At 50.5% G+C, this 27,507-nt stretch overlaps 1 protein-coding gene across 1 annotated transcript; it reads right to left on the bottom strand.

The window, feature by feature from the left end:
* SLC34A2 (solute carrier family 34 member 2) lies at positions 1 to 26,632 on the bottom strand. The gene is made up of 13 exons (XM_047799331.1): positions 26,565 to 26,632; positions 14,179 to 14,260; positions 13,932 to 14,066; positions 12,627 to 12,755; positions 10,900 to 11,043; positions 9,476 to 9,587; positions 6,349 to 6,544; positions 5,556 to 5,651; positions 5,019 to 5,139; positions 3,738 to 3,905; positions 2,198 to 2,314; positions 1,981 to 2,105; positions 1 to 1,305 (listed from the first exon to the last, which is right to left on the bottom strand). Exons 2-13 carry the CDS (start codon positions 14,255 to 14,257, stop codon positions 712 to 714), a joined length of 2,016 nt encoding a protein of 671 aa, XP_047655287.1. The 5' UTR covers positions 14,258 to 14,260; positions 26,565 to 26,632; the 3' UTR covers positions 1 to 711.
* Between the last annotated feature and the right edge of the window lie 875 nt (positions 26,633 to 27,507).

The following is a 27,507-nucleotide window of genomic DNA, read 5'->3' as shown; positions in this document are numbered from 1 at the left end:
AAAAAAAAACAAAACAAACAAACAAAAAAAACCCACAAAAAACAAAACACCCTTGGCGGCAAGTGAACCATCTTCCCCAAAGGTTGGTTATTCCCTGGTCTCAGCCTCCATCCATCTGCCTGCTCAGGGTCATCAGGGGTCAGGACCACTCTCTTAGGAAGCTGGAAGCACCAGGCGAGCCAGCACTTGGTCTCTTCCGAGTCCAGTGACATTTCCCTTGAGCTGGGCTGTTCTGGGGCCAGGACAGCAGGGAGCAACTACTCTTGGTTGAAGCCAGTGTTTGCTAAGACAGATGACTGAGCTGTATTGCAATAAAGAAAAGAATGTGTGTATGCATGCACCTTTGAGAACCTTCCCTTAGGGCTTTTCCTTTGGAAGAGGATGCATTGAGTCTGGGAAAAAATGTCCTATTGACCAACCCGGTGCGTGTGTGCGGGGGCAGGTGTGATTGCCTTTCTGGCCGGGTTTCACTGTCTAATTCTCTTTCGGTGTGTTCTGCACTTTCCCGGGTGTGGGGGACCCAGGGAGCAGGGGACTGAGGTGCAACTACTGCTCAGGCTGGTACACAGGGCTAAGGGAATGAGAGTCAGGGTGGATGTCATTTCTCAGTGGGGGGGAACCCCCCCTACCAGGTGGAAGGCACACAGAAGCCGGAGGGAGCATGAGGGTGTGGGCTGTGGGGACCTCCTCTGGTCTCTGGGCAGCCCCTTCCTACAAGGGTGTGATGTTGCAAACAGTTTCGGACCTGGGGGCCCCGTCCTGGGCTTCTTTGTCCATGGCTGGGTTATCAAAAGTCTTGGGGGACTTAACGGTGACGTCCTGCACCTCCTCGAGGTCTTCACAGCACTTGCAGCAAGGACAGCACTTGGAGCAGCCACACAGCACACAGCAGACACGGCAGCAGCAGCAGCAGCGCTTCCCACAGCACCTGCCGAGCGCAGTTATCACCTTGTCCCAGGGCTCCAGCGAGCGCATCCACAAGGGGAGGAATTTCCAGTTCTGGAGCTTCTGGGGCAGGGCTCGCGGGCACCGGGACTGCAGGAGCTTAATGAATAACACCAGGAGGATCAGGAAGACGATGGGCACCCCCACGCCCACCAGCACCGGCCAACCAGCCTGCGAGAGGCCAAACACCGTCAGCGGGGTGAGGAAGAAGAAGAAGCCCAGGTAGACGATGGCGAACCAGCGGTACTTGGATGAGATGTTGCCCAGCCACTTGGCCAGGAAGACGGGCAGGCGGGCAAAGGGGATTGGGTACCACAGCACGATGCCTGTGACATTGAAGAAGAAGTGGCACAGAGCGATCTGAAACGCAAGAGGTTGGACAGAGAGGTGAACGGTCTGTTGTATAGCGGGGTCAGGGAGCAAAAGGTCTCATAGCTTAGCCCAGAGAGGGACCCCCATTATCTCAGGGCCTGTGCGTCTGGGCAAGGATGGTGACTGGCTGAATCAGGGCCCGAAGTCCTCTAGGCCAAATTTAACAGTGAACTTCAGGAGTTCCCGGCTTGGCTCAGGGGAAACCGAATCTCACTAGCATCCATGAGGACGAAGGTTCGATCCCTGGCCTTGCTCAGTGAGTTAAGGCTCCGGCATTGCCATGAGCTGTGGTGTAGGTCACAGATGCAGCTCTGATCTGGTGTTGCTGTGGCCGTGGTGTAGGCCCAGCGGCTGTAGCTTGGACTCAACCCCTAGCCTGGGAACCTCCATATGTCACCAGTGTGGCCCTAAAAAGTAAAACACAAAAAAACGGCCACCCCACCTTGGTTCAAACAACCACTGGTGACGGGGGTCTGAGACCACTTAAGGAACAGATGGCTTTGACTATTCAGGTAAGTCTCTCTGGGGCTTCTCCACATAACGGTGTGGACATAAGAAAAGCTTGGCTTGGTTTCTTGGCTTCTAGAAACCACCTGCTTGCAAGACCCTGCATGGGGTTGGATCCCAGCCACAGAGCCCCTGCCCGATGCAGCATGGCCTGACCTGGAGGGCGCTCTTCAAGGTATCTCCTGGGCTGGCCAGGGCGGCCAGGATGGCGGTGGTGGTTGTGCCGATGTTGGCACCCAGCATGAGTGGATACATCCTCTCGATGGATATCACACCGATACCTGTGGAGTGACAATAAGCCGCCTGTGACATCAGCCCGAGGGTGACAGGAGGTGGTCATGGTGGCCAGAGGGAGACCCAGGAAGAAACTCACCGGCCAGCGGGGTCAGAGTCGACGAGAACACGGAACTGCTCTGCACGATGAATGTCATGCCTGTTCCCACGAGGATGGCCAGGTAGCCAGTCACCCAGCTGAAGGGATAAGGGAAATCTGGAAGACGGAGGAGGAGAGATGGGTCACAGTCCTTCTGGGAAAGGCGTGGGTTGGAGGCACTTTCACAGGACCCCCAGGGGGCAGGCTGGGCCAGAGGGTCAGGGCTCTCAAACTAGATTTGTGTGTGTGTGTGGGGGGGGGGGGGATCTGAGCCATGTTTGCAAAGTACACTGCAGTTTGAGGCAATGCTGGATCCTTAGCCCACTGTGTGAGGCCAGATATGGAACCCACATCCTCATGAATACTAGTTGGGTCCATAACCCGCTGAGCCACAACGGGAACTCCCTCAACCTAGATTTTTAGCAGTCTTTCATCTTGCATATTCAGAAGGTGGAACGAGGATGTGCATATGCATTGCGAAGACTAAAATCTATTCACTGGAAGTCTTAATGCGGAACCCACCTGCTATGGATGGAAGGTGTGCCCCCCCACAATCTCAAACTCGTTATGTTGAAACCCCAAGCCCCAGGGTGACTGTTAGGAAGCGAGGCCTTTGGGAGGCAATTGGGTCGTGAGGTTGGAGTCGCATGGGTGGATCTGTGCCCTTTTCTAAAAGGAGAGCTTGCTTCCCTCCGCTTTCTCCTCCCGTGAGGATGCAGGGAGAAGGCAGCCATCTGTACACTGAGAAGTGGTCCTCGGCAGAACTCAACTGTCCTGGCCCCCTGACCTCGGACCTCCCGGTCTCCAGGACTGTGAGAAATAAATACTGTTGTGGAGCCCAGCTGGTCCATGAGAATTTGTCACATCAGCTGAATTAAGACATCACCCGAACAACCACCCTCCTCCCCACAAAACTTGGAGCGCCCCGACCTCCACCGTTCCTACACCCCACTTAAAGGAGCACCAAGGACTGTGGCATGCAGAGGTTCCTGGGCCAGGAATCGAACCCACGCCTCAGCAGTGACAATGCTGAATGCCTAACCCACTGAACTGCCAGGGATCTCCAATAGGCAAGTTTGTTTTATTATGCTTTCCTAAACTTCCATTTAGCCTAAGCATAAATTTTACGATCCTGAAAAGATAAATAGCACCACAAGGGAACTGTTTTGGGGGGGGGGTTGTTTTGTTTTTTTCAGGGCGGACTTGTCACCCTTTTCCTAAGGGATCCTGACAGACCCAGTGAAGTCCCGAGCAAGCAAGCAGGAAAACTGCCAGGAAGGGAAGCGTCTCACAGCTCTCTGGATTTGCACTGGCTCTTTCTCAGGGCCTTGCAAACATGTGAAAGCTTGTGCCTGCTCCCCAGGCCCCACCCAAGACGCCAAGGAAGATTTCAAGGGCAGGTGACATCTTACCTTCTGCAATTTATCAGACCCAAGAGACAAACTCCTTGCAGAGACCATTGTTTGGGGAGAATCAGAAGGAGGTGCCCCGGTGGGAGAAGCCCAGGGATGCCCTCCCCTAGGAGGTTCAGGATGCTTACCTGTGTTGATAGTCTTCTTAATGACCACAGCTACCTGCCCTCTGAGCAAAGAGCCTAGGACTTTAACCATTAGGACCAGGCAGCTACAGAGGACCAGCAGGGCAGTTATCACCAGAATGGTACCCACAACCATATCCGGGAGATCGAAATTCACAAAGATGTGTTTGCCTGAAGAGACCGTGGAAAAACTCTTGTTAGGAGGGTGCAGAGTCCCTCTCAGCCACAGTTGTTTATTTCCTGTAATTTATTCCCACACCTCCTTCTGTCTTGAGTAACAGAATCTTGATACACACAATCAAGTAGCCCAGGATAAAGACAACACCTCCCAGCTTCCCTTGAAGCTAAGTGTAGCCCTGAGGGTATGTTCCGGCCAATGGAATCTCGTGAGGGTGAAGGTGAAGTGAAATCCAGGGGCAGACCCAGGCCTCCAGCCCCATTCTTCTATGTCTAAATCCCATGCTGTGCTTTATTCACAAAACCTACAACAAAGCGTTCAAGGCTCAAGGTGGGTAAGATGGGCAGGTCAGAGTGGGAGCTGTTGTTCACTGTAAGACTCCTTGTTATATTACAAAATCCCCGTGTCCCCATGGTGATTCCAGAAAGGCATAGGTTATATCAATGGGTGCATAGCACCGAGAACATGGGAGGTGAAAGTTCACTCGATTCTCTGAGTACACCACAACTGGAGGATTAAGGTATGCTGCTTAGAATTCACGCAGGGATGCATGAGAGGAGGAGAAACAGATATATGAACGAGAATAAGAATAGTTAAAACTCATGTCTGGGCCATAAAAGATTCCAGGGGAGTAGTAGAGCTTCTCAAAGAATTGGTGCATTGCATCACGTAGGTTCATGGCTTTGTTGAGTGCTACAGCCCCAGTGCCTGGGGTACATCAGGGATCATGACTCGAGGGTGAATATATCGTTCTGTGTGTGCTCCACCCCTACTTCAAATAGGGCTGTCACCTCCTGAAAGTTACTGCCAAAAGATACCGAAGCACACGGAGGGAGCACTTGGAATCTGTTGAGTTCTGAAGTCAGTATGGAACTCCAGAACAACTCTGCCTCAAGTCCTAGTTCTGCCCCTTACAGGGGGATCTTGGGCCTGTCTGTCCCCTGTCCCTACGCTTTACTTGCCTCGGCTGGGAAAGCCCAGCTCCTTGGTGTAGGATTGATGCTCAGTAACCCTCATGGCCCTTCTTTCCTTCACTTACGGGGGCTCCACAGATAAGAGCCCAGACGGCCCATCCCAGGGGCTGATGCTGCATGAGGTCCACTCACACTTGGCAATGTTCTCCTTGTGGCTGATGTTGCTCATGGTCCAGGTGTACAAACCATCCGTCCAACAGAGGGAGGGGGAGGTGCAGTTCTCAGGTGAGGGGACGGTGACATTCTTTTCCATCTGGATGACAAACATGAGAAATGCTATATATAGTTCACAACCCTCACTTCTGCTGAGGGAGTGGTGGGCACTGCGGGGCATCAGGAGAGACCTGCATCAATTTGTGCCTCCATCGGTGTGATGCACGGCTTCCACGGGCCCCTCCATAAACGGAGGTAAGGACCAGTCAGCGATCAGCCAAGAGACATGAAAATAACCAGGGATAAAATGTCCACGGTGTGGGCTGGGTCTGTCTGTCCTTCTGCATATGCCTATCCATCTAGTGTTCAAGGGCCTCAGGATTCTCACTGGCTAGTTTTGGTTCTCTGGGCATCCTCAACTTTTCTTTCTCCTTATCTTTGATTTGCCCAGCCTGAATGCAAGATTTTTTGCTTTATCAGGTACACCCACACCCAGCCATTTTCCTAGAAACTTACCACACTGGTGAAAGTTTTACACCAGATCTTGATCATACTCTTGTTTCGGGCTGACTCATCACTTAAGGCAATTTGGTGGAGAACGGTTTTATCCAGCTGAGGAAGGCAATGGACAGAAGAGAGTTGGCAAGTCCTCCGAAAGGATGTGGGACCGACAGCAGGGAAGCTGTTAAGAGGGGCTCTGAGGACTGTGAGCCCCTGCAGAGGCGAGCGGGGATCACTCTATCTGCATTCGCAGGGCCCGGCACAGCGCCTGGATGTTGGTAGGTGTTGCATAAACACACTGAATGATGGTAGGAACAATGGACCAGTATCTAGGAAGCATGCAGTAGATATTGGAGGACAGAAGGTAAGAGTCCAAGAGCTAAGCTCAAGTTGGCCCCTTCTTCCCAAGGCACCATCTGTAAAGCCATCTTTCATTTATTTCAATAATATGGACAGAGCCTGTTGAGCGGTGGGATGAGATGGAAGCAAAGGCAGGAACCACGTCCTCTTTGGCGGGGAGCAAGGGTACTGTTTCATCAGTGAGCCCCGCCAGTGGTGGGAACAAAGGGCTCACATGTCCTTGGGTAACCATCCCCCACTCCCACCCCCAAAAAGATGAGACACATGTTGAAGTCAAGGAGGCCAATTACTCCGTCCCGCTAGTATCAATCTCCCTGGGCTTTTCCAGAGGCAGCCGAAGGGCAGTTCACAGACGCTCACCCATCTCTTCCATCTCTGCCTGGCTAAGCGGGGAATGTGGGGCGGGGGTGGGGGAGTCAGCACCTTTCTCTGAAGGAACCCAGGTTACCTGGACGATGAGCTTCGTGAAGGGATCAGTGATAACCTTCAGAAGTTCTGGGGCATCCTCTCCACTCTTGAAGTGGAAGCTCTCCACCACCATGTTGGTCAGGCGCTCCAGGTAACCGGTGGCTGCCTCCAGAGGCAAGAGCACCAACACGGAGAGCCAGTTGAAGAAGTCGTGGACAGTGGCCCCTGCAAAGGCCCTGCAGCAAGGGAAGGAACACCACCGGGAGCCAAATTAGTCAACCAGCCAGTGGGCACCAATCACCTAGGCAAGTCGTCACTTGTATCAACTGCCAGGTGTCACCTCTCTGTGTATGTACATGCGTACGATCCTTTCATTCTCACAGCAATCCCCAAAGTGGGTGGTCTTAATATTCCCATTCGGCAGATGGGGAAGCTGAGGGTCAGCAAGCGTGAAGGAATTGAAGACCACTGCATGCGCTCTGGTTCCTGGATCCTGGTTGTCCACTGTCTGGCAGAGTCCCTCCCACCAAAGCTGACAGTCCTTAGTTGGCTCCGCTTGGGAAAAAGGGAGCTAGAGGTGGTTTGGCTGCAAGAATTAGCTCATCGAGCACTATTTGAAAAAAAAACTTCAAGACCACTTTTGAATCCGCACATATTGAAGACAACCCAACCCTCCTTTTGGAAAGATGGGGGCCAGTCGTTAACCATCGAAGCCTCCTACACAACTGAATTCTTAACTTTAAGATCTTGAGACTTGTTCAAACAGTTAAACAGCCTCCACAGGAAACAAAGCTGACATATACCACAATTTTCAACTGAGAAGGTTCAAAGATGCCCCATGAATTCTGTCTTATCTCCAGCTTAAGAAACTCATTTAAAAAATGGCTCAGTCAGAGTTCCCGTCATGGCGCAGTGGTTAAGGAATCCGACTAGAAACCATGAGGCTGTGGGTTCGATCCCTGGCCTTGCTCAGTGGGTTAAGGATCCGGCATTGCCATGAGCTATGGTGTAGGTTGCAGACGAAGCTCGGATCCCGAGTTGCTGTGGCTCTGACGTAGGCTGGCGGCTGCAGATCCTATTAGACCCCTAGCCTGGGAACCTCCATATGCTGCGGGAGCAGCCCTAGAAAAAGCAAAAGACCAAAAAAAAATAAAATAAAAGTAAAAATGGGTTAAGGATCCAACATTGCCATAAGTGGCAACAATATAGCTCACAGACGTGGCTTGGATCCAGTGTTGTTGGGACTGTGGCATAGGCCTATAGGTGCAGATCTGATTCGACCCCTAGCCTGGGAACTTCCATATGCTGCCAAACCAAAGAGGACACAGAACATGAACAAACAGAAGCAAATAAACACATGAGGGAGAAACCCTTGACCTCACTAGTAATAAAAGAAATTTGCAATTTATTTATGTGGAAGCACAAATTTCCACTTACCCTATTAACTAATACGTTACAATGTTAACTTTTTCTTCCTGGAGAGGATGGATTAAGTTTTAGGATTTTTAAGACATTTTCATACACTGCCAACACAAAGTGATACAAATACTTCTTCATAGTTTGGCAAAATATTTAAAGAGCCTTATAGTTGTTTGAGATAGTAATTATTGTTCTAGAAATCTATCTAGAAACAAATTACCTGGATGGAATGATACCTATTTCCCAAGATGTTACTGAAAGCATTCTATTTAAATATCCCAAACAGGGGTGTGTTAGGTCAATTATATTCCTATGTACAGCACTTTCAAAGATTTTTAAAGGTTGTATTCCACGTATAGTTATTATAAAATATTGGCTATATTCCCTGTATTGTGTAATACATCCTTATAGCTCATTTTATACCCAGTAGTTATGCACTTACTCCCCTCCCCCATCTGGCCCTTCCCGCTCCTCTCTCTCCACTGGTAACCGCTCTGTGAGTCTGCTTCTTTTGTTTTATTCACTAGTTTGTCATATTTTTGTCTCCACACATAAGTGATATCACATAGTATTTGTTTCTGTCTGACTCATTTCACTTAGCATAATGCCCTGCAAGTCCACCCATGTAGCTGAAAATGGTGAAAATCTCACTTTTTTTTTTTTGCTATTTCTTGGGCCGCTCCCACGGCATATGGAGGTTCCCAGGCTAGGGGTCCAATCGGAGCTGTAGCCACCGGCTAGAACCACAGCAACGGGGGATCCGAGCCGCGTCTGCAACCTACACCACAGCTCACGGCAACGCCGGATCGTTAACCCACTGAGCAAGGGCAGGGACCGAACCCGCAACCTCATGGTTCCTAGTTGGATTCGTTAACCACTGCGCCACAACGGGAACTCCCCAGAAAATCTCATTCTTTAAGGCTGGGTATAGATCATATGTATATATCACATATAACACATGTACCACATCCTCTTTATCCATTCCTCTGTGGATAGATATTTCCATAACTTGGCAATTGTAAATAATGTTGCTATGAATATCGGAGTGCATGTATCTTTTCAAAGAAATGTTTTTGGTTTTTGTTTGTTTGTTTGTTTGTTTGTTTTTTGGTGGGGGACTGCTTCTCTATTTTGACACACTCTGGAAAAAGCCCAGCACCAGTTAGAAGTGAGCCTGTGAAATGTACTTAGTTTTCACATTAACATGTTGGAAGAAAAGGGTTCCCTTTGCCTGAATTCACCCCTCTGCGTCCCATTTTCAGATCTCACTCATCCACAATAAAGGTTCCTTTTTGCTTTTTACTGGCATGTGAGTGAAGAACAAAGAAAAAGTGGCATGGGTTGAGCTGGCCCCAAATGGAAGCTTTTAGGAGCTCATAATGATTTCTGATTAAGTGAAACTATTCCAACTGGCCTTGTTTTAACTACACCACTCAGTAGGTCAAGCTTTGGGAGGGAGCCGAGTGTGCAGGGCACCTTGCTAAGAATTTATCTCATGATCGTGTTAATTCCTTTAGACAGTGTGGTGGGTGAGAGAAATACGTTATCCCGGCTCTGCAGGTTGGGGAGCTTATTTAATCAACGGGTCAGAATGTGATCTCAGTCCCCAGCTGTACCCACCATGGCTTCATCTCACAAGTCTAGGGACAGCGACCCAGCTCCCATTGGCCACTTAACGGCAGTTAGGACAATGTGGTCTTGACACCGATGGGCCTGGTGGTGGCTACGGCTTAACGTGAGCCTCCTACCTTCTGAACTCATTCCGGTCTCCTGCCTGCAAGAGAGCCACGAGGGTGTTGGTGATGGAGGTTCCGATGTTGGCTCCCATGATGATGGGGATTGCAGAGCGCACGGTCAGCACTGGAGGGAGAAAAGGCTAAGCAAGTTAGGAAGTTTAGGAAGGTCACTTGGCCATGTTTCTGATGTGGCCCAAGGCAAGGTGACCTCTTTCAGGCTGGCGATCCACTAAAGCATCAGTTCTTTTTTTTTTTTTTTAGGGCCGCACCCAGCAGCACATGGAGGTTCCCAGGCTAGGAGTCAAGTCGCAGCTACAGCTGCCAGCCTATGCCACAGCCACAGCCACGTGGGATCCGAACCTTATCTTCAACCTGCACCACAGCTCAGGGCAACACCAGCTCCTTAACCCACTGAGCGAGGCCAGGGATGGAACCTGTGTCCTCATGGATGCTAGTCATTTGTTAACTGCTGAGAACAGTTTTGGGAACTCCCTAAAGCATCAATTCTTGACCTCATTAGGGTCTGCACCTCACTGTGAATCTGACAAAAGCTTGGAAAGCTCATTATAGAAATATGGACACATACAAAAAAAAAAAAATTCCAGTTTATAATTTTAGGGAATTCACAGACTCCAGGAAGCCCTTCTGTGGACCCTAGTTTTCAAGCTCCGTCATATCCCTCTGCTCTCCTGCTGCAGGTGCAAGCCTGGCTTAATGGAGACCAGCAAATAATGTGGAAGGACTTGTATGTTATAGCCAATTTGTAGCACTATCATTTTTTTCCAACAAAATTAGTATACTGCCACACATTCTAACATATGAAAGTAAAGTATTTGAGAAGTGATGAATACTTTTTTTCTAATCTGGCCAGAAAAGTTCTACTTAGCATTCGGGCTGAAACGTAACCGGTTCAAACCAGTCCTCCTCCCAGAGTGTGTCTCAACTTAGGGCAAATGTTGAGCAGGTTCCAGTTTGGAGTATCAGTTGCCCAAGCGCCGCTGCCCTAAAGCTAACGCGTGATGTGATTACGTGGCTTTATTCTTAGCTCTGAGAGCAGTGAAATGTTCTAGATCGACCCGGTCCAGCATGGCAGCCACTAGCCCTTTGTGGGTGCTGATTCCATGAAGTTTAGCTGATGCAACGGAGTAGCTGGATTTGGGGTTAAAAAAAAGAAGAAAGAAAGAAATAGCCATATGTAGGTAATGACGTTTTGGACTGGACGGCACAGTTCTAGAGAATTCAGAACTGAATCTTCAGGCTTTAGATGCAGCCATGGGAATGAAAGGGAAGGCTTCCTGGGACCTAAGCGGAGTACATCACAGTTGGGCAAGACAGGAAGTAATGGTGACCAGTCTGGACACATTCAGAGGCAGCCCCAGCCTCCCCGGCTGAACAGGGAAATGCCTGGGTCTGGGCTTCTGGGCGCCTGGACTCACGAGAAGAGGCCACCATGCTGACGACGATGGACGTGGAGGTGCTGGAACTCTGAATCAGGACTGTCACCAACACCCCGATCACCATCCCGGACATGGGGTTGGACATAATAGAGTTGCTGGTGAAGAATTTTCCGGCCACCTTTCCTGAAAAACAAACCCGTGGCCACGTGATGGGGGTTAGGTGGGTGCTGAGTGACCGTCAAGGCAGCTGCTGGTCAAGGCAGCTGGCTGGGGGTTGGAAAGCCCAGCCTCCAGCCTGGCTGGCATCTGGCTTCCTCGGGCTTCTCCCCAGGGCTGCTCTGATGCCACGTCTCTGAGTCTGTGACCTAGTCCCCCGCCCACTCCTGCTCCCCTTGTCCCCCTACCCTGCACCCTCCCATCCTTTAACCACATCCACCCGTCAACGATGGCTCCTCTAGTCGCCTCTGATCAGGAATCTGGCCTTAAGTCTACTTGGCCCAATGAGTCCCAGTCTATCTCCTGAGGCCCCTCTTGCCTCTGCAATATATACATATATATATATATATATTTTTTTTTTTTTTTGCTTTGTAACAATTTTATTTTCTTGCAATATATTCTTAATTCCGAAGATTGATTCAAGTGAATCCTCCCATTCTTCTCCATCTGGCCCCTGAATCCCAGCCCCTAGTCTCAGCCTGAAACTGACGAATTACTGGGAGCATCATGTTTCAAGGTGCCTCTAAGACCATCAAGCCATCTCCTAATTTTTTTTTTTTTTTTTGGTCTTTCGTCCTTTTAGGGCCGCACCCGTGGCCTACAGAGGTTCCCAGGTTAGAGGTTGAATCAGAACTGTAGCTGCCAGCCTATGCCACAGCCACAGCAACACAGGACCCAAGCCTCGTCTGCGACTTACGCGACCGCTCACGGCAATGCCGGATCCTTAACCCAGGGATCGAACTTGGTTCCTAGTCGGATTCTATTCAGCTGCACCATGATGGGAACTCCTAATTTTTTTTTTTTTTTTAAATGGCTTCATCTGCAGAGTATGGAAGTTCCCGGGCTAGGAGTTGAATCAGAGCGGCAGCTGCCGGTCTACACCACAGCCACAGCACTGCAGGATCCGAGCCTCATCTGCCACCTAGACCACAGCTTGCAGCAATGCTGGATCCTTAACCCACTGAGCGAAGCCAGGGATCGAACCCGCATCCTCACGGATACTAATGAGTTTCGTTTCCACTGTGCCACATCGAGAACTCCCAGACTCCACTTCTGGGTCCCCTCACCCTACACAGCCACTCAATTCTGGGAGGTGTTTAGGCAACTGCTGTGGACGCAGAGTCCCCCAGGACAAGGACCCCATTCTTCTCCAGCAAAAGGCCAGCTTTAATTTTGGGTCGTTGCTTTAGCCGAAGCACACTGTTATCCAATCCGCTCCTTGGGTGGGGAGGCCCAGAGGCAGCAGGGATCTCTCACTTAAGTCTTGAGGTCAAACAGCTTCCTGTCTAGGGTTCATGGGCAAACGCAAGGAGCTGACAGCTTGGCACTGGCTCTAGCCGCCTCAGCCAGCCAGTCCTGGCCCTTTGATAGGGCTTGGCTCTCTCTCCTATAAAACGGGGGCAGGATGTTACAGATAGTCTGAGGTGGCTTCCAGTCCTAAACCACTCCTGAGGCTGTGGCTGGAGAGGGCTTGCTGAGCTGCGACCTTCGGAACCAAATCCGATGACAACACCTCCCCCCACCAGAGACCTTTGACCTTTCATCCGTACCTCCAACCAGGTGGAAGGCGCTGCTGAGCACATCCAAGGAGCACACGAAAAAGTAGAGAAATACCAGAATCAAGATGAACTTCCCAATCCCTTGGAAGACACAGAAAATCTTCCCCTTGGTGTCTCTCTCTGGGGGAGAGGAAAAGGCAGGAAGGTTTTGAGTGTCTGAAACACTGAGAAGGTGACACCGAGCTCAGAACCGCCCCACCTCCGCCCATCCCACCAGACGGCTGTCAGCTCTTCCGGGCAGCAAAAGCTAGAGACGGGCTTCACCACCGGCTCACATTTCAAAGCAATTACGACTGCAGTCCATCTGGTTGAAAGCTGTGGCGAAATGTCTCGGAGGGACCTGGCTCTGGGAGGAGGGGCTGGTGGGGTCTGGGGACACACAGGCCAAGCAGGTGTCATGCCGTGCCCGGCTGAACCGGTGTCACTGATGAGCCGGTTAAGAGCACTTGCCCCCTGCCGAGTGTGGGGTCAGGGATAATGGCTCTTCTAAGCACCTGGAGAACAGCACGGAATATTTCTATAAAGTGGCCACAAGGTAGCAATTACAGCCTCCATCTGGGGAGGGTTCGGGCGCTCATACATCCTGGAAGGTTCAATCCTTGGTCACTGCCTTCTCTACCCACTTTCTGTGGGTGCTGTTTTAGGGCCGTGCCTGCAGCCTATGGAAGTTCCCAGGCTAGAGCTCGAATCAGAGCTGTAGCTGCTGGCCTACACCACAGCCACAGCCACAGCCTCACGGGATCCGACCTTCATCTGCAACCTACACACACCACAGCTCACGGCAACGCTGGATTCCCTATCCACCGAGCGAGGGCAGGGATCGAACCTGCATCCTCATGGATACTAGTGGAATTCATTTCCCCTGCACCACAACAGGAACCCTTCTATTCACTTCCTCCCTCCCAGCCATCTGACCCTCACACACTGCAGGTAGGAAATGAACAGAGGTGCAGCGTAACGTGTCTTTGTAAGACTTCCCTGATGCCCCCTCCACTGCTCTTGGGGCCTCATCTGTTTGCTGCGCATCCACAGCACCTGACAGGACCTGACCTGGTCCAGCACCAAATGGATTATGAGGAGCAGCAGAGGGTCTGGTCTGGTTATAACCCCAGTGCTGGCACATCTGTTGAATAAATAAAAAACAAGAGATGGACCCCAGCCATCACAGGCGCTTAACTCTTAAGCCTCCAAGACTGGCAGGTGGCATCTCCTAGTGAGGACCTTTCCCTGGACCATGGAAAGGAGAAGAGGACACAGAGGAGGTGACACTGCCTGCCCCGCTGGCCTCATTCTTACCTGACCACTTGATCCCTGTGTTCTTAAGCTCGGGCAGGTCCCAGGGGTCCTCCACCTTTGGGGGCTCCTCCACCAGAGCCATGGCGGAATGGGACGGCTGGAGTTCAATCTTGGTGCCAGGCGTGCCGGCATCATCTGCCCAAACAAGCAGCAGAGGCCATGAGCAATGTGGAACCAGGCCCAGATCTCCCGGGTCCTCCCAGGTCCTCCCTGGGGGCCAGCCCAGGCGGGGAGGGGCGGCACTTACCTTTGTGGGTCTCCTTGTCTTTCATGGTGCACTCCTCAGAGTTAGGCTGGGCATTTTCCACCTCAGGCCAGGGAGCCATGGTCTGTGGTTGAGAAAAGAGCTTAAAGCAGCAGCTATGGAAAGGGGGTACACTCAGTCTTCATGACAAGAAGAGCCAGTGGTTGCAAAAACTTGGGGGGGCTAAGTGTGGACCCTGAAGCACCAAACTTCAGGCCTCCATAGGCCTCCCCCACCACCCACCCAGGCTGTCACCAAATCAAACCACTTCTTCCCACTTCTCCATTCTAGCCTCAAATCTACATAGCAGGTGAGTCTCTTTTGTTTTGTTGTTGTTGTTGTGTCTTTTTAGGGCTGCAGCCTAAAGCTCCCAGGTTAGGGGTCAAATCAGAGCTGCAGCTGCCACCTCCCAGCTCAGCCACAGCAACACCAGATCTGAGCCACATCTGCCGCCTACACTGCGGCTTGCAGCAATACCGGATCCTTAACTCACTGAGCAAGGCCAGCATCCTCTCAGACCCTATGTCAGGTTCTTAACCTGCTGAGCTGCAACAGGAACTCCAGGTGAGCCTCTCGACGGCTTGGCCTGTCTTGACTCTCTCCTTTAGTCACAAAGGGAAGTTGCCCATCAGCTTCATCCATTCAGGGTACACCAAGTCCCCCCAATTTTCCAGTGAGTTCCCCATCTGCTTCTCATTAAGGGACAAGTTCAACTGCAGATGGCACTAAACCTCCTTCGCCCCCGTGCTATGTGACTACGTTAGATCTGGTTCAAATCCCACAGACACCACTTATCAGTAGATGCAAATCCCTTTATGCCTGAGCTTAAAGTTGAGGGGGCTTTCCCCCATCTACAGGCTGGAGAGCATGCTCCATGCTTTGCAGGGTTATGAGATGAATGGTGCTGCCTGGAAAGTGCCTTAGAAACAGCAGCAGGGATCACTGGCCTGGAGTAACGACCCCTTCTTTGTCAGAATCACATTGTCCCCAGCCTCTGGCAGATGTCCTCATTACCCATTTTTCTCAACAAAGCCCTTCTCGGTTCCACAGAGAGGAAGGAGGAAGCCTGGCTCCCAACACGCCTGCACGTCCCCTACTCGAAGTCCTTGTCCTGGCAGACAATGCAGCCCAGAGGACTGGAAACAAACAACTCACAGAAGAGGAAGTACAACTGGATAAAATGCTTGTTATGAAATACAAGCCTTGGAGTTCCCACCATGGTGCAGCGGCAACGCATCCAGTGAGTATCCATGAGGTTGCGGGTTCGAAGCTTGGCCTTGCTTAGTGGGTTAAGGATCCGGCATTGCTATGAGCTGTGGTGTAGGTTGCAGATGCAGCGCGGATCTGGTGTGGCAGCTATATAGCTCTGATTCGACCCCTAGTCTGGGAACCTCCCTATGCTGCAGATGGGGCCCTAAAAAGCAAAAACAAACAAAACAAACAACAACAACAAAACAGGAAATGCTTTAGACGAATTAGGAATAAAAAGCACACTTATGTCTATTCACCACATGATCTCAATAGGGATCCAGAAAGTTCCACGGTGTTCAGAATGGATGGCAAACATTGTCTGTGATTTTTATTTTCTTCTATCTGAAATGTCCACATTCTTCTAGGAGATGCAGCCCAGCCCTCAGCCCCACCAGAGTCGGATGATGGATCTGGGGCCCCTGCACTGTTACTCTTGTTCATATTGACGAAGCTGGGAGCTAAAAGAAGCTGATTTTGCGAGTCCCCAATGTAAGATGATTGCATGAATTTGTCCAGCCCAAGGAACTTTCTCCATGTCCCCTGTGCAACGGCAGAGCATGACAAACCAGCTCTTTCCTTTCCTCTTAAGGAGCACGCACATGGCCTTCGCTCCTCTAACGCCTCTTACCAATCCTGTAAGAGGTTAGTGCTGTCCCCACTGTTCAGATGAGACACCAAAGCACCCAGAGGGATGAAGCCACTTGGCCCAAGGCCACAGGCATGATTTGGGAGTTCCTCTGACTCCAGAGTCCATGCTGGCCTCTCAATTACCCCATGACCTGGACCACTCCTGGAAGGAGTTAGGTCACAGGTTAAGACCATTGAAACTGAGATATTTGATTAAAGGCCCCATTCTAGGCACACGGAAGAGGCTGACACTCTGGTGGAGGAAGTCGCTGTCCATTTACTGCACACAGACATCAGGGAGGAGGAACGAGGCTCCCGTGGTCTTGAAGCATTTCCCACCCAGACATCTGTACACAGCCCTCGCCCCGCATCTGAACCTCCCATCTGCACGGTTCATGGGCTTCTTACAGCCGTCAGCACTCGGACTTCACCACAACCCAAATCCAACTCATCACCCCAAATCCACGGCTCTGTGGAACTTTGCTGTGCGTGAATCTTGCCATCATCATCCCAGAATCTCCATGTCATCTCTGACAGCCCCCAAGTCCAGCCAATGCCAGGACCTACTGATGCGTCTCCATTCAGGGTGTCTGGTTCCTGAGCCACCTCCCCAAGCGGAGCCTCAGTCTCCTGACTGGACCGACACAGCAGCCTGTTTAACTCGTTTGAGCACCAGCCTCTTTCTACAGCTGTCTCCCCAGGAGACAGCTGTGATCGCATGGAGTCAACTCCACACTCCCCCAGGGAGCCCTCTCCACTGTTCACACCCTCCTAAAATTGGGACCCTGAATCCCCTCTGTTCTTGCCCAGGCAGGCCCTGCCCGCCCCATCTTCCATCCCTTAGGCTCGCCCCACGCCCTCCCTCCCGTTCCTCTGCCTGAGTTGCCCAGGCCTCTCGGGTCTTGCCTCCTCTGAGTGTCCCACACTTGTGACTCATCCGGCTCCATCGCACACCACACCACATCTTTTAGTTGATTCCTGATAACAGCAACTACCATGTAATGAGTGCCAAAGAGATGCCAGGCTTGTGCTGGTGCCCCACATATATTTCATTCAGTCTTTATGTAAGAATGGGGCCACGAGCATGGCCATCTGCAAATGCAAAAACCTGGGGCTCCAAGATACTTAAGCAACATGTTCAAAGTCACTCAATAGGTGAGTGATAGACCAGGTTGTTTTTTTTTTTTTTTTTTTTTTTACCCTGTCTTTTTAGGGCCGCTCCTGCTGCATATGGAAGTTCCCAGGCTAGGGGTCTAATCGGAGCTGCAGCCGCCAGCCTGCACTAGGGCCACAGCAACGCAGGATCCGAGCTGCATCTGCAACCTACACCACAGCTCACAGCAATGCTGGATCCTTAGCCCACTGAGCAAGGCCAGGGATCGAACCCGCAACCTCATGGTTCCTGGTCGGATTCGTTAACCACTGAGCCACGACGGGAACTCCAACTTTTTCATTTTATTTTTATGTTAAGTTTATTTTTTTCTTTTTAGGGCTGCACCTGTGGCATATGGAAGTTCCTGGACTAGGGGTAAACCTCGTGTGATTATCGATGAACATATTAAAACAAGCATGGGAATATTATAGTACACAATGCAAATGCACATATATTACAAATTAAAAAAAGAAAACAGGCCACAAAGAACTGCTTTTAGCTTGCAATCAGCTGTTCTGGGTACAGAACTCCAATGATTCATCTGGCTCACTGCTCTGGAGGGTATTTTGAAGGAAAAATTTAGAAATTGTGACCTTCCGAGTTCCCATCATGGCTCAGCAGAAATGAATCTGACTAGTATCCATGAATCTGACTTGTATCCATAAGGATGCAGGTTTGATTCCTGGCCTCATTCAGTGGGTTAAGGATCTGGCGTTGCCATGAGCTGTGGTGTAGGTCGCAGACATGGCTCGGATCCCGAATTGCTGTGGCTCTGGCGTAGGCCGGCAGCTGCAGCTCCAATTAGACCCCTGGCCTCGGAACCTCCATATGCCTCAGCTACAGCCTTAAAAAGACAAAAAAAAAAAAAAAGGAACATGTGACCTTCTACCAGCTCTCTTCTATAATCTTAATTCACTCTAGAGTTATTCTCCTATTCTTATGTATATTTACACTGTCTTGTCAACTAGAATTCAAGTTTTAGAGGGCAGGAATCCAGTGCTCAGTAGACCACACAGTAGGCATGAACATTCATGAATGGAAGTCAACACATGGGGTTCGACGAAGGAATGTAATGAATGGAGTTCCCATCATGGCTCAGTGGTTAACGAATCTGACTAGGAACCATGAGGTTGTGGGTTTGATCCCTGGCCTTGCTCAGTGGGTTAAGGATCCAGTGTTGCTGTGAGCTGTGGTGTAGGTCGAAGACTCAGCTCGGATCCCGAATTGCTGTGGCTCTGGCATAGGCCAGTGGCTACAGCTCCAATTCGACCCCTAGCCTGGGAACCTCCATATGCCGCGGGAGCAGCCCTAGAAATGGCAAAAAGACAAAAAAAAAAGGAAGCTGCAACCTGGACGTTACAGCAGCCCCGCTTGGGAAATGCCCATTAGCAATAAGATCTAAGAGCGGAGATTATCTGCTTTATTTGTTTATTTACCTCTTTCATTTTTGCTTTTTAAGGATGAACCTGCAGCATAATGGAAACTCCCAGGCTAGGGATTGAGTCGGGAGCTGCAGCTACCAGCCTACGCACCACAGCAATGCCAGATCCTTCAACCCACGGAGTGGGGCCAGGGATCGAACCTGAATCCTCATGGATATTTGTCAGGTTCATTACTGCTGAGCCACAACGGGAACTCCTCTGCTTATTTACACTGCCTTCACTGACTGGATTTACTTCCTAGTGAATTGGGAAACACAGTTCCATCTAAGTAACTCATAACGCTAAGCAATGGCATAGACAGACACCCATTTCCACTGATCTGGACAGAAAGGAATACGATACAGTTTCAAGGGACCCAACAAGCCAGGATGCCTTGAATACTTCCTCTGTGTAAGGCCTGTGCCGACTTCCTTCCCCTCCAGGTCCTTATTTATTTTTCATCAGCATCTCCGAAGCAAAGATACCTTGGTTTTTTTTTTGCCACCCTGTCGCAAATGGAGTTCCTAGGCCAGGGATCAGATCCAAGCCAGTTTTTTCTTCTTTTTTTTTGGTCTTTTTAGGGCTGGACTAGCAGCATATGGAGGTTCCCAGGCTAGGGGTCTAATCAGAGCTATAGCTGCTGGCCTACACCATAGCCACAACAACACCAGATCCGAGCTGCATCTGCCACCTACGTGACAGCTCATGGCAATGCCCGATCCTTAACCCACTGAACAAGACCAGGGATCGAACCTGCATCCTTATGGATACTAGTCAGATTGTTTTCACTGAGCCATGATGGGAACTCTCAAGCCACAGTTTTGACCTGCACTGTAGCTCTGGCCATGCCAGATGCTTTAACTCCCTGTGTGGGGGCCAGGAATTGAACCCTCTGGGTTCTGGCCCTGCAGAGCCACCCCCGATCCCGTTGTGCCACAACGAGGAATCATTCACGGTCAACTTTCTAATGAAAGTCTCTTCTCCTTCCTGGAAATCTTGCTTCCCTTACTCCAAGTTCAGCTGTTTGTCACGAGCCCCAGCCCCCTTTAGAAATACTTCCCCGATGAAGCAACCATTTCCTCTCCTTCAGTTGAGTGGGCCCTCCTTATCCTCAACTTCTGCAGCCAAGGATTCAACCAGCCACAGACAGAAAATATTCAGGGGAAAAAAAATATTCCAGCAAGTTCCAAAAAGCAACAGCTGAATTTATGGTATACAGGCAACAATTTCCATAATGTTTGCATTTTATTTACAACTAATTACATAGTATTTACATTATATTAGGCATTATAAATAATCTATCTAGAGATGATTTAAAGTTACACTGGAAGGGACTGGGAATGGGATATGATATTCTCACTGAGGTATGTGCAATGATTAGCCACCGGGGCCCTGCTGTATAGTGCAGGGACCTCTACCCAATATTCTGTGATAACCTATGTGGGAAAAAAATCTGAAAGAGAATGGATGTGTGTGCACGTATAATTAAATCATATTGTTGTACAGCAGAAACTATCACAGTCTTATAAGTCAACTATACTTCAATAAAACCTAAAAGAAATGGCAGTTCCCTGGTAGCCTGGGGATCACTGCTTTGGATCAGATTCAATCCCTGGCCCAGGAACTTCCACATGCTGCAGGCATTGCAAAAAAAAAAAAAAAAAAGAGGTATACCAGAGGATGGCATTATATGCAAATATTCTCTCCCCCCTCCCTGTCTCTCTATATATACATATACATGTATTTTATTTATTTGTTTATTTATTTATTTATTTTTGGCCACCCCTCAGCATATGGAGTCCCTGGGCCAGGGATCAGATCCCAGCCACAGTTGTGACCCAAGTCACAGCTGTGGCAGGGCCAGATGCTTCTTGGGCCGGGATCGAACCTGCGTCCCAGCACTCCCAAGATGCCACCGATCCCTTGAGCCACAGTGGGAGCTCCCAATACTACATTATTTTATACAAGGGACGCTAGCATCCGCAGACTGCTTGCTGTGTGGAGAGGCAGACAGGGATAACAATACTTCATTTTCTGGTATATTCTTCTACTCCACCATCATTCATGGGCATTCACTGGGCTAGAAGCTGCAGGTAAGGAGAGGGGTATGGCTCCACACACCTAAGCGGCAGGCAGCCAGGACTGTGATCTGACCCATCACAGAGCCCAGCACGGCCCCAGGCCGAATGGGGGGACCCCGCAGATGCGGAGCAAAGGAACACATGGAGCAAACGCCTCGTGATCAGCCCTGAGACCAGGTAGCTGTTGTCCGCTGACCCCACGGCACCTGGCACACAGCACCCAGAGAGAGAACCTCATGGTGGGCGAGGGCGGGCTTTGCAGTGACCCTGAGCCTCGCCAAGCCTCAGTTTCATCATCTCAAAAATGGAGATATGACTCTCTCACTGAGTGTTTGTAGGACTCAGTAGTGATTAATTAATGAGTGATTAATGTAGTGATTAATGAGCGTAGGCGAGGCCCTGAGCAGAGTGCCTGGCAGAGGAAACTCTCGGAACTTTGTGAAATGAGCCGCGTCAGAACAACGAGCAGCCTCAACTCCACTTTGCCTTCATCTCAGCTTTCATCTCAGTGCGCAACAGAGGGACCTCGGTAAATATCCGTGCAAAAGGGAATCCAAAGCATGAAGAGAAAAGGATCTGTGTTTGTTTTGAGATGGGGGTCCTAAGTGATCTGTGACCTCATTTTTTTGGATATTTTATTTATGTATTTATTTTCATTACAACTGGTTTACAGTTATAAGGTAGCTCTTCCCCTTTATGAAGAAACTGAGCACAAAGAAATTAAAGCCTCACAGCTACCTGGTGATGGAGTCAGGGCTTGAACTCAGGGCTGCTTGCTGGCTCCAAAATCTGGGGCCTTTTCCTAGGACTCTAGGCCAGGGAGGAGTTGGTTATCCCCCAGGCCCCAAAGCAGCAAGGCGCCTCAGGCCCAGGCTCTGCGGGGCTCTGAAGGTGCCTGGGAGAGAGGGCTGGGTTCCCATCTCCACAGGGGTCACACGTGCCTTAACCAGACAGCTAGAAGTGCCAGCCAAGAATGCTCTAATGACAGGCTGCTAACTCCCCACAAGGGCTCAGGCATGTCCTTGGATTTGTCTGGAGGCCTGGGTTTCAAAGCCCTAGATTTGCCAAGTGCCAAGACTCTTAGGAGGCTCAGCTGAGCAGGACAGGCTGACACTGAGTGGGCAGGACAGACGACGTAGCCTGAATCTGAAGCCACTACTCTCAGGGGAGTGGCAGATGCTGGCCAGTCTAGAAGCCAATTCCCTTGGGAGGGGACTTTGGAGGCCAGCAGGAGTCCTTGGAGCCATTGGCCCCCTCCAAAGGTTTTGTCCCATCCCCATTTCTCAGACCCAGCCATCCCCGTTCCCTCTCCCTGCCTCCCCCCGGAGGCCCTTGCCCTAAGGCCATATTCGAGCATCCTTTTGCTACCTGCCAGGGAAAATCATGGCTTTCAGCAGTTTGGTACTAATACCCAGGACAATTTTTATTGCCCAGGCCCAAAATTTCCTGCTATGATTGCACATCTGCTCCCTTGCCGCCTCCCCCTCCCCAACCCCAAGCGCCTCCACAGTTGAGCTGACAATGGGGATAAATCTTCTGGGTCAACTTCCTGCATTTACAAGTGTACTCGATGCCAAGAACTCTTGCAGGCCAAGAGAGGGAAAATAAAAAAATGCTCGGTCTTTCTTGGACCTGGGCAGCGAGAAAATAGAGAGCACTTGGCAGGCGCCCAACCCCTACGCTCTGCATTGTTTGAGCCTCTCCAACCAGGACCTGTTCTAGGGCTGCCCGCACTCAGTACAACAGCGGTTCAAGGGCATCTGAAGAAGGCAGGGGTAGGAGGGGGCACGGCGGGGGGGGGGGGCCACGTCCTGCGGAGAGACCAGGACACGCATGTATTTGCCCACCAGACCATGACCTCCACAAGCACGGAGAGGCTGACCTCAGGCCGCAGCACGCAGGTCAGTGTCTGCCAGCCAAATGCTTACTGAGCGTCTTGTGCCAGACCCGGTACACAAACGAACTTGTTTAATCTCACGAGTCCTTGATGTATTTGTCAATTCACTTGAAGTATTCCTACTTCCGTACCAATGTTATCCCCACTCTACAGAAAAGGAAAACGAGGCACAAAGAAACGAATTGCTTCCACCCACACTAAGCCTTCAGACGCAATGCAGATTCGGGTCGTCTGACTTCCTTGTTCCAAATAGGCTCAAGAGAACATTGCTTGCATCTGGACCCTGGCCCAGGAACTCCACACGCCATGGGACAGCCAAAGAGAAAAAAAAAAAAAAAAAAAATCCGGGGAGTCCCCACTGTGGCTCAGTGGGTTAAGAACCGACTAGAAAGAAAAAGAAAAGCAATACTTTCTTTCTTTCTTTTTTTTTTTCCATTTTAGGGCCAAGTCCATGGCATATGGAAGTTCCCAGGGTAGGGGTCCAATCGGACCTGTAGCTACTGGCCTACACCACAGCCACAGCCATGCAGGATCTGAGCCACATCTACTAACTACATCACACCTCAAGGCAACTCCGGATCCTTAACCCACTGAGCGAGGCCAGGGATCTCACAATGGGAATTCTTAAGAAATATTTTCTTATACAAAGAATGACCAAGACTTCAAAAATTCCTAAGAGGGCAATAGTTGCTTCCTTCAGCTTCCTTTAGTCAGCACAGAGCAAAATAATCCCTGGAGGACATGGTGGTGGAAGGAAGAACGCACGTGGAATCAGAGACAAGAAAGCCATTGGCTCAACTTTGTCTTAATGAGTTTAAAGACATGCACTAGGAGGATTTTAAAGACATTTACTCTATGGCTTTAAACTAGGGCCCTATTACCAAACCACATCTGCCCACCCTAATGCCTTTTTTTTTTTTTTTGCCTTTTAGGGCCCCACCCATGGCACATGGAGGTTCCCAGGCTAGGGATCCAATCAGCGCTACAGCTGCCAGCCTACACCACAGCCACAGCAACGCCAGATCCGAACCACGTCTGCAACCTACACCACAGCTCATGGCCACACTGGATCCTGAACCCACTGAGTAAGGCCAGGGATCGAACCCGAAACCTCATGGTTCCTAGTCGGATACATTAACCACTGCGCCACGAACAGGAACTCCTAGTGCACTTTCAATTGGTATTTATGATACTTTAAAATATATCCTCTAATTAACATATAGCCATATTAATAATTTTGCATTATACCGAGGAGGTTAGAAAAGCTAATTTATAAAACCTAAACATCTTAAACATATTGTAATCATTTTTCTTTTTGTGCTTTTTTGCTTTTTAGGGCCACATCTGCAGCATATTAAAGTTCCCAGGCCAGGTGTCAAATCGTTGCTACAGCTGCCAGCCTACACCACAGCTACAGCAGTGCCAGATCTGCGCCACACCTATACCAGAGCCGGATCCTTAGCCCACTGAGCAAGACCAGGGATCAAACCCAAGTCCTCATGGATACTAGTCAGGTTCATTACCACTGAGCCACAATGGGAACTTCCATTTTTTGCATTTTTTTCATTCACTGGGATGGCCTGACTACTCCCTGCTGATAATACCTTTCTGTCCCCAGGGCGGAGGGAGGGGGAGGAAGGCAGGGTGGGAGGTGACTAAATATTAGGTTTATTCCAAATCACTGAGAACCTGTTTTCTTCAAAGTTAATTTAAGCTAAATTCTGTCTGTTGTGTGTCTAAAACAAATAACCCAGACGTCTATCTTCCAACCCCTGAGGACTTGTTTCCATGAGAAGGTTGAGTGACTTGGGGTAGATTTTAAAGGGGGCAGTTTAACACCCAAACCTTTACAAAGCAGGCCCTTCCAGCTACCAGTTCCCAGAGTTACAACGCTAGAGACAGATCATTATCGGCTGGATGGCTGGCAGGGGCCAGAGATTCAAACACGCCGGACAATCTGAAACAATGGTCACTCCTGTTCGGCACAACTTTTTCCAAGAATACCCAACACAGAACAGGATCAAGAATTCCAGCACAAGAGCAGGGGGGAAAGTCACAGAGCTGGAACAAGCAAAATCTCTAACAGAAAAATCTCTCGGTGAACCTAAACTGTGAGGAAGAGGGGATTCTAAGTGATAAAATCTGCAAGCTGCCTCTGTGAAACCAACAAGTTCGAGGAAGTTGCCTCCTCACCAAGAAAAAGGAGGGTTTCTTTTCTTTTTGCCTTTTCTAGGGCCGCTTCCACGGCATATGGAGTTTCCCAGGCTAGGGGTTCAATCGGAGTTGTAGCCACCGGCCTACGCCAGAGCCACAGCAACGCGGGATCCAAGCCACGTCTGCAACCTACACCACAGCTCACGGCAACGCTGGATCCTTAACCCACTGAGCAAGGCCAGGGATCGAACCCACAACCTCATGGTTCCTAGTCGGATTCATTAGCCACTGAGCCACAACAGGAACTCCAAAGGAAAGTTTCTTTTCACCTTAGTGCCAGCTGCACAAGGAATCTGAAGACAGAATTACCTCCATTCCACATGCCTTCTTTCTGCCCTGCAGATGCTTGGTCTCCCCAACACAACCACACCTGCACACATCTCCCCAGCCTGTCTGCCTGGTACCCTCTGACTCTCTTCTAAGGCAGGCTGATGGTCAGGCTCTTTGCCATTCTGCTTGCCTTGATGGGACCAGCAAACTGGGACTGTATCTTGCAGTCACTTTAGATAAATAACTCTGCAAACAAGAACAGCAGCACGTGGGAGTTCTCGTTGTGGCTCAGCGGGTTAAGAACCCAACATAGTATCTGTGAGGACGTGGGTTCAATCCCTGGCCTCACTCAGTGGGGCTAAAGGATCCAGCTTTGCCAAAAGCTGCAGTGTAGATTGCAGACTGGAAGCTTGGATCCCACGTTGCTGCGGCTGTGGGGTAGGCTGGCAGCTGCAGCTCTGATTCAACCCCTAGCCCAGGAACTTCCACATGCTGCAGGTCCAGCCATAAAAAGAAAAAAAAAAAAAAAAAAAGAGTTCCCCTCGTGGCTCAGTGGTTAATGAATCCGACTAGGAACCATGAGGTTCTGGGTTCGATCCCTGTCCTTGCTCAGTGGGTTAAGGATCCAGCGTTGCCATGAGCTGTGCTGTAGGTTGCAGACGTGGCTTGGATCCCGCGTTGCTGTGGCTCTGGCGTAGGCCGGTGGCTACAGCTCCGATTGGACCCCTAGCCTGGGAACCTCCATATGCCGAGGGAGCGGCCCAAGAAAAGGCAAAAAGACAAAAAAACAAAAAAGAAAGAAAAAGAAAAGAAAGAAAGAACAGTAGCACGTTGAAGTCACAATGAGGGAGGCACAGCATCCCTGGACAGCCACCCAAACTTTGAACTTTCTGTGCAGGAAAGGCTGAGACCCTTCTGTTCCCTTTCTTGTAAAGAGAGGGGAATTGAGGCTTGTGAGCTCACGAAAACCTGCCTCACTCAGTTCACACAGCTAGTTAGTGACCAAAAAGAGCCCAGTCGTGGAGTTCCCTTGAGGCACACCAGGTTAAGGATCTGGCGTTATCACGGCAGCAGCTTGGGTCGCTGCTGTGGCACGGGCTTGATCCCTCACCTGGGAACTTCCACATGCCATGAGTTGGGCCAAAAGGGGAAAAAGAAAAAATAAGCCTGGTTGTCCTGACTCCTAAGTGACTGGAGTCCCCAAACATTTCTAAGTTTAAAATTCCAAAGCGCCACTACTAGAAGTATATAGTAAGTTGAAATACTAGCAACAGCAGCAACACTAAGGAAAAAAATCTGAAAGTTCGGAAAGGATCAATTATTATTCTTTTGCTTCCGCAGCCCAAGGCCAGCCAAGTTCTCTGAAGTCAGGATGGAGGGAGACCTAGGCGAATTCCGTAAACGAAAAGCGAATTGAGGTTCTTTCAAAAGCCAGAGGGGAGGAGGAAGCGCCTGACCCGGGCGTTGGTACTCACTGCGGCGCGGCGCACTCTGGAGCAGAGCAGGCAGCCAGCGGGAGCGCGGAGCCGGGGAATTTATAGCGAAGGTGTTACGCAAAAAGGCCGGCGGCGGCTGCGGCCGTCATCACGCCCCTCGCACATTCCAGGACCGCTTGCTGCCGCCGTCGGGGCACCGCCTACCTGCGGGCTTAGTGAGCCCATCCTGATCTCACCCGCTGCGCGCGAAGGAAAGAGGCGAACCGGCCGCGGGAGGAAGGCTCCGACGGTCCCTGCGAATGTCCCCGCGCCCTGCGCGCCCTGAGCCCCGGCTGCTGCGCCCCCGCCCCGGCCACCCGAGATCCCAGCCGGGGTGGGCTAGCGGGGCTCCCCGGCCCCCGCTTTCTCCCGCCCAGGAACCTGGATCTTCTAATTTAGCTCCGCTGAGGCTGAAGTGGTCAGACATTGAGACAGAGATAGACGCCAACTGGAAACCCAGGGACAAATCCTTCCCAAACAAAGCCAGGATTGTTCTGCCTTATCAGGCTCTGGGATGCTTTGTGCCCTAGTAGTTTGGACTCAGCAGTTGGACACTTGGCCCGCTGGAGCCCTGGGTCTGCGGCAGGATGGGGCTGGATTAGCCAGGCTGAGAAAGGCAAAGGCAGAGGAGGGCAGCTCTCAGCTGGAGAACATCCTGCCTGCCTATCCCAGCTTTGGGTAAACGTGGACTTTATTTCACCTTCTGCTCTGCCCCTTGTTTCCTGTGTTCTCACACGTTTCTCCATCCTGGCTTTGAGAAGATCTGTTCCAGGGAGAGCCCATCATGGCCCTTATCAAAGCAGCAACCCTGAGTTCATGTTGTGGCTCAGCAGGTTAAGAACCTGACTAGGGTCCGTGAGGATTCGGGTTCGATCCCTGGCCTTGCTCGTGGGTTAAGAATGCGGCGTTGCCGTGAGCTGTGGTGGAGGATGCAGACTCCACT

This window comes from Phacochoerus africanus, chromosome 10 (genome assembly GCF_016906955.1).
Source record: "Phacochoerus africanus isolate WHEZ1 chromosome 10, ROS_Pafr_v1, whole genome shotgun sequence".
NCBI classification, from domain to species: Eukaryota; Metazoa; Chordata; class Mammalia; order Artiodactyla; family Suidae; genus Phacochoerus; species Phacochoerus africanus.
Note: the sequence above shows the minus strand (reverse complement) of the source record. Positions and strands in the feature narration are given on the sequence as shown.

Excerpts from the sequence above, each read along its gene's own strand:
- SLC34A2 (XM_047799331.1), bottom strand. The coding sequence starts at position 14,257 with ATGGCTCCCTGGCCTGAGGTGGAAAATGCCCAGCCTAACTCTGAGGAG. Across the intron at positions 6,545-9,475 it reads GACCGGAATGAGTTCAGAAG|GGCCTTTGCAGGGGCCACTG; the intron begins GTAGGAGGCTCA and ends CCCTTGCTGCAG. Across the intron at positions 2,315-3,737 it reads TAAGAAGACTATCAACACAG|ATTTCCCTTATCCCTTCAGC; the intron begins GTAAGCATCCTG and ends TCCGTCTTCCAG.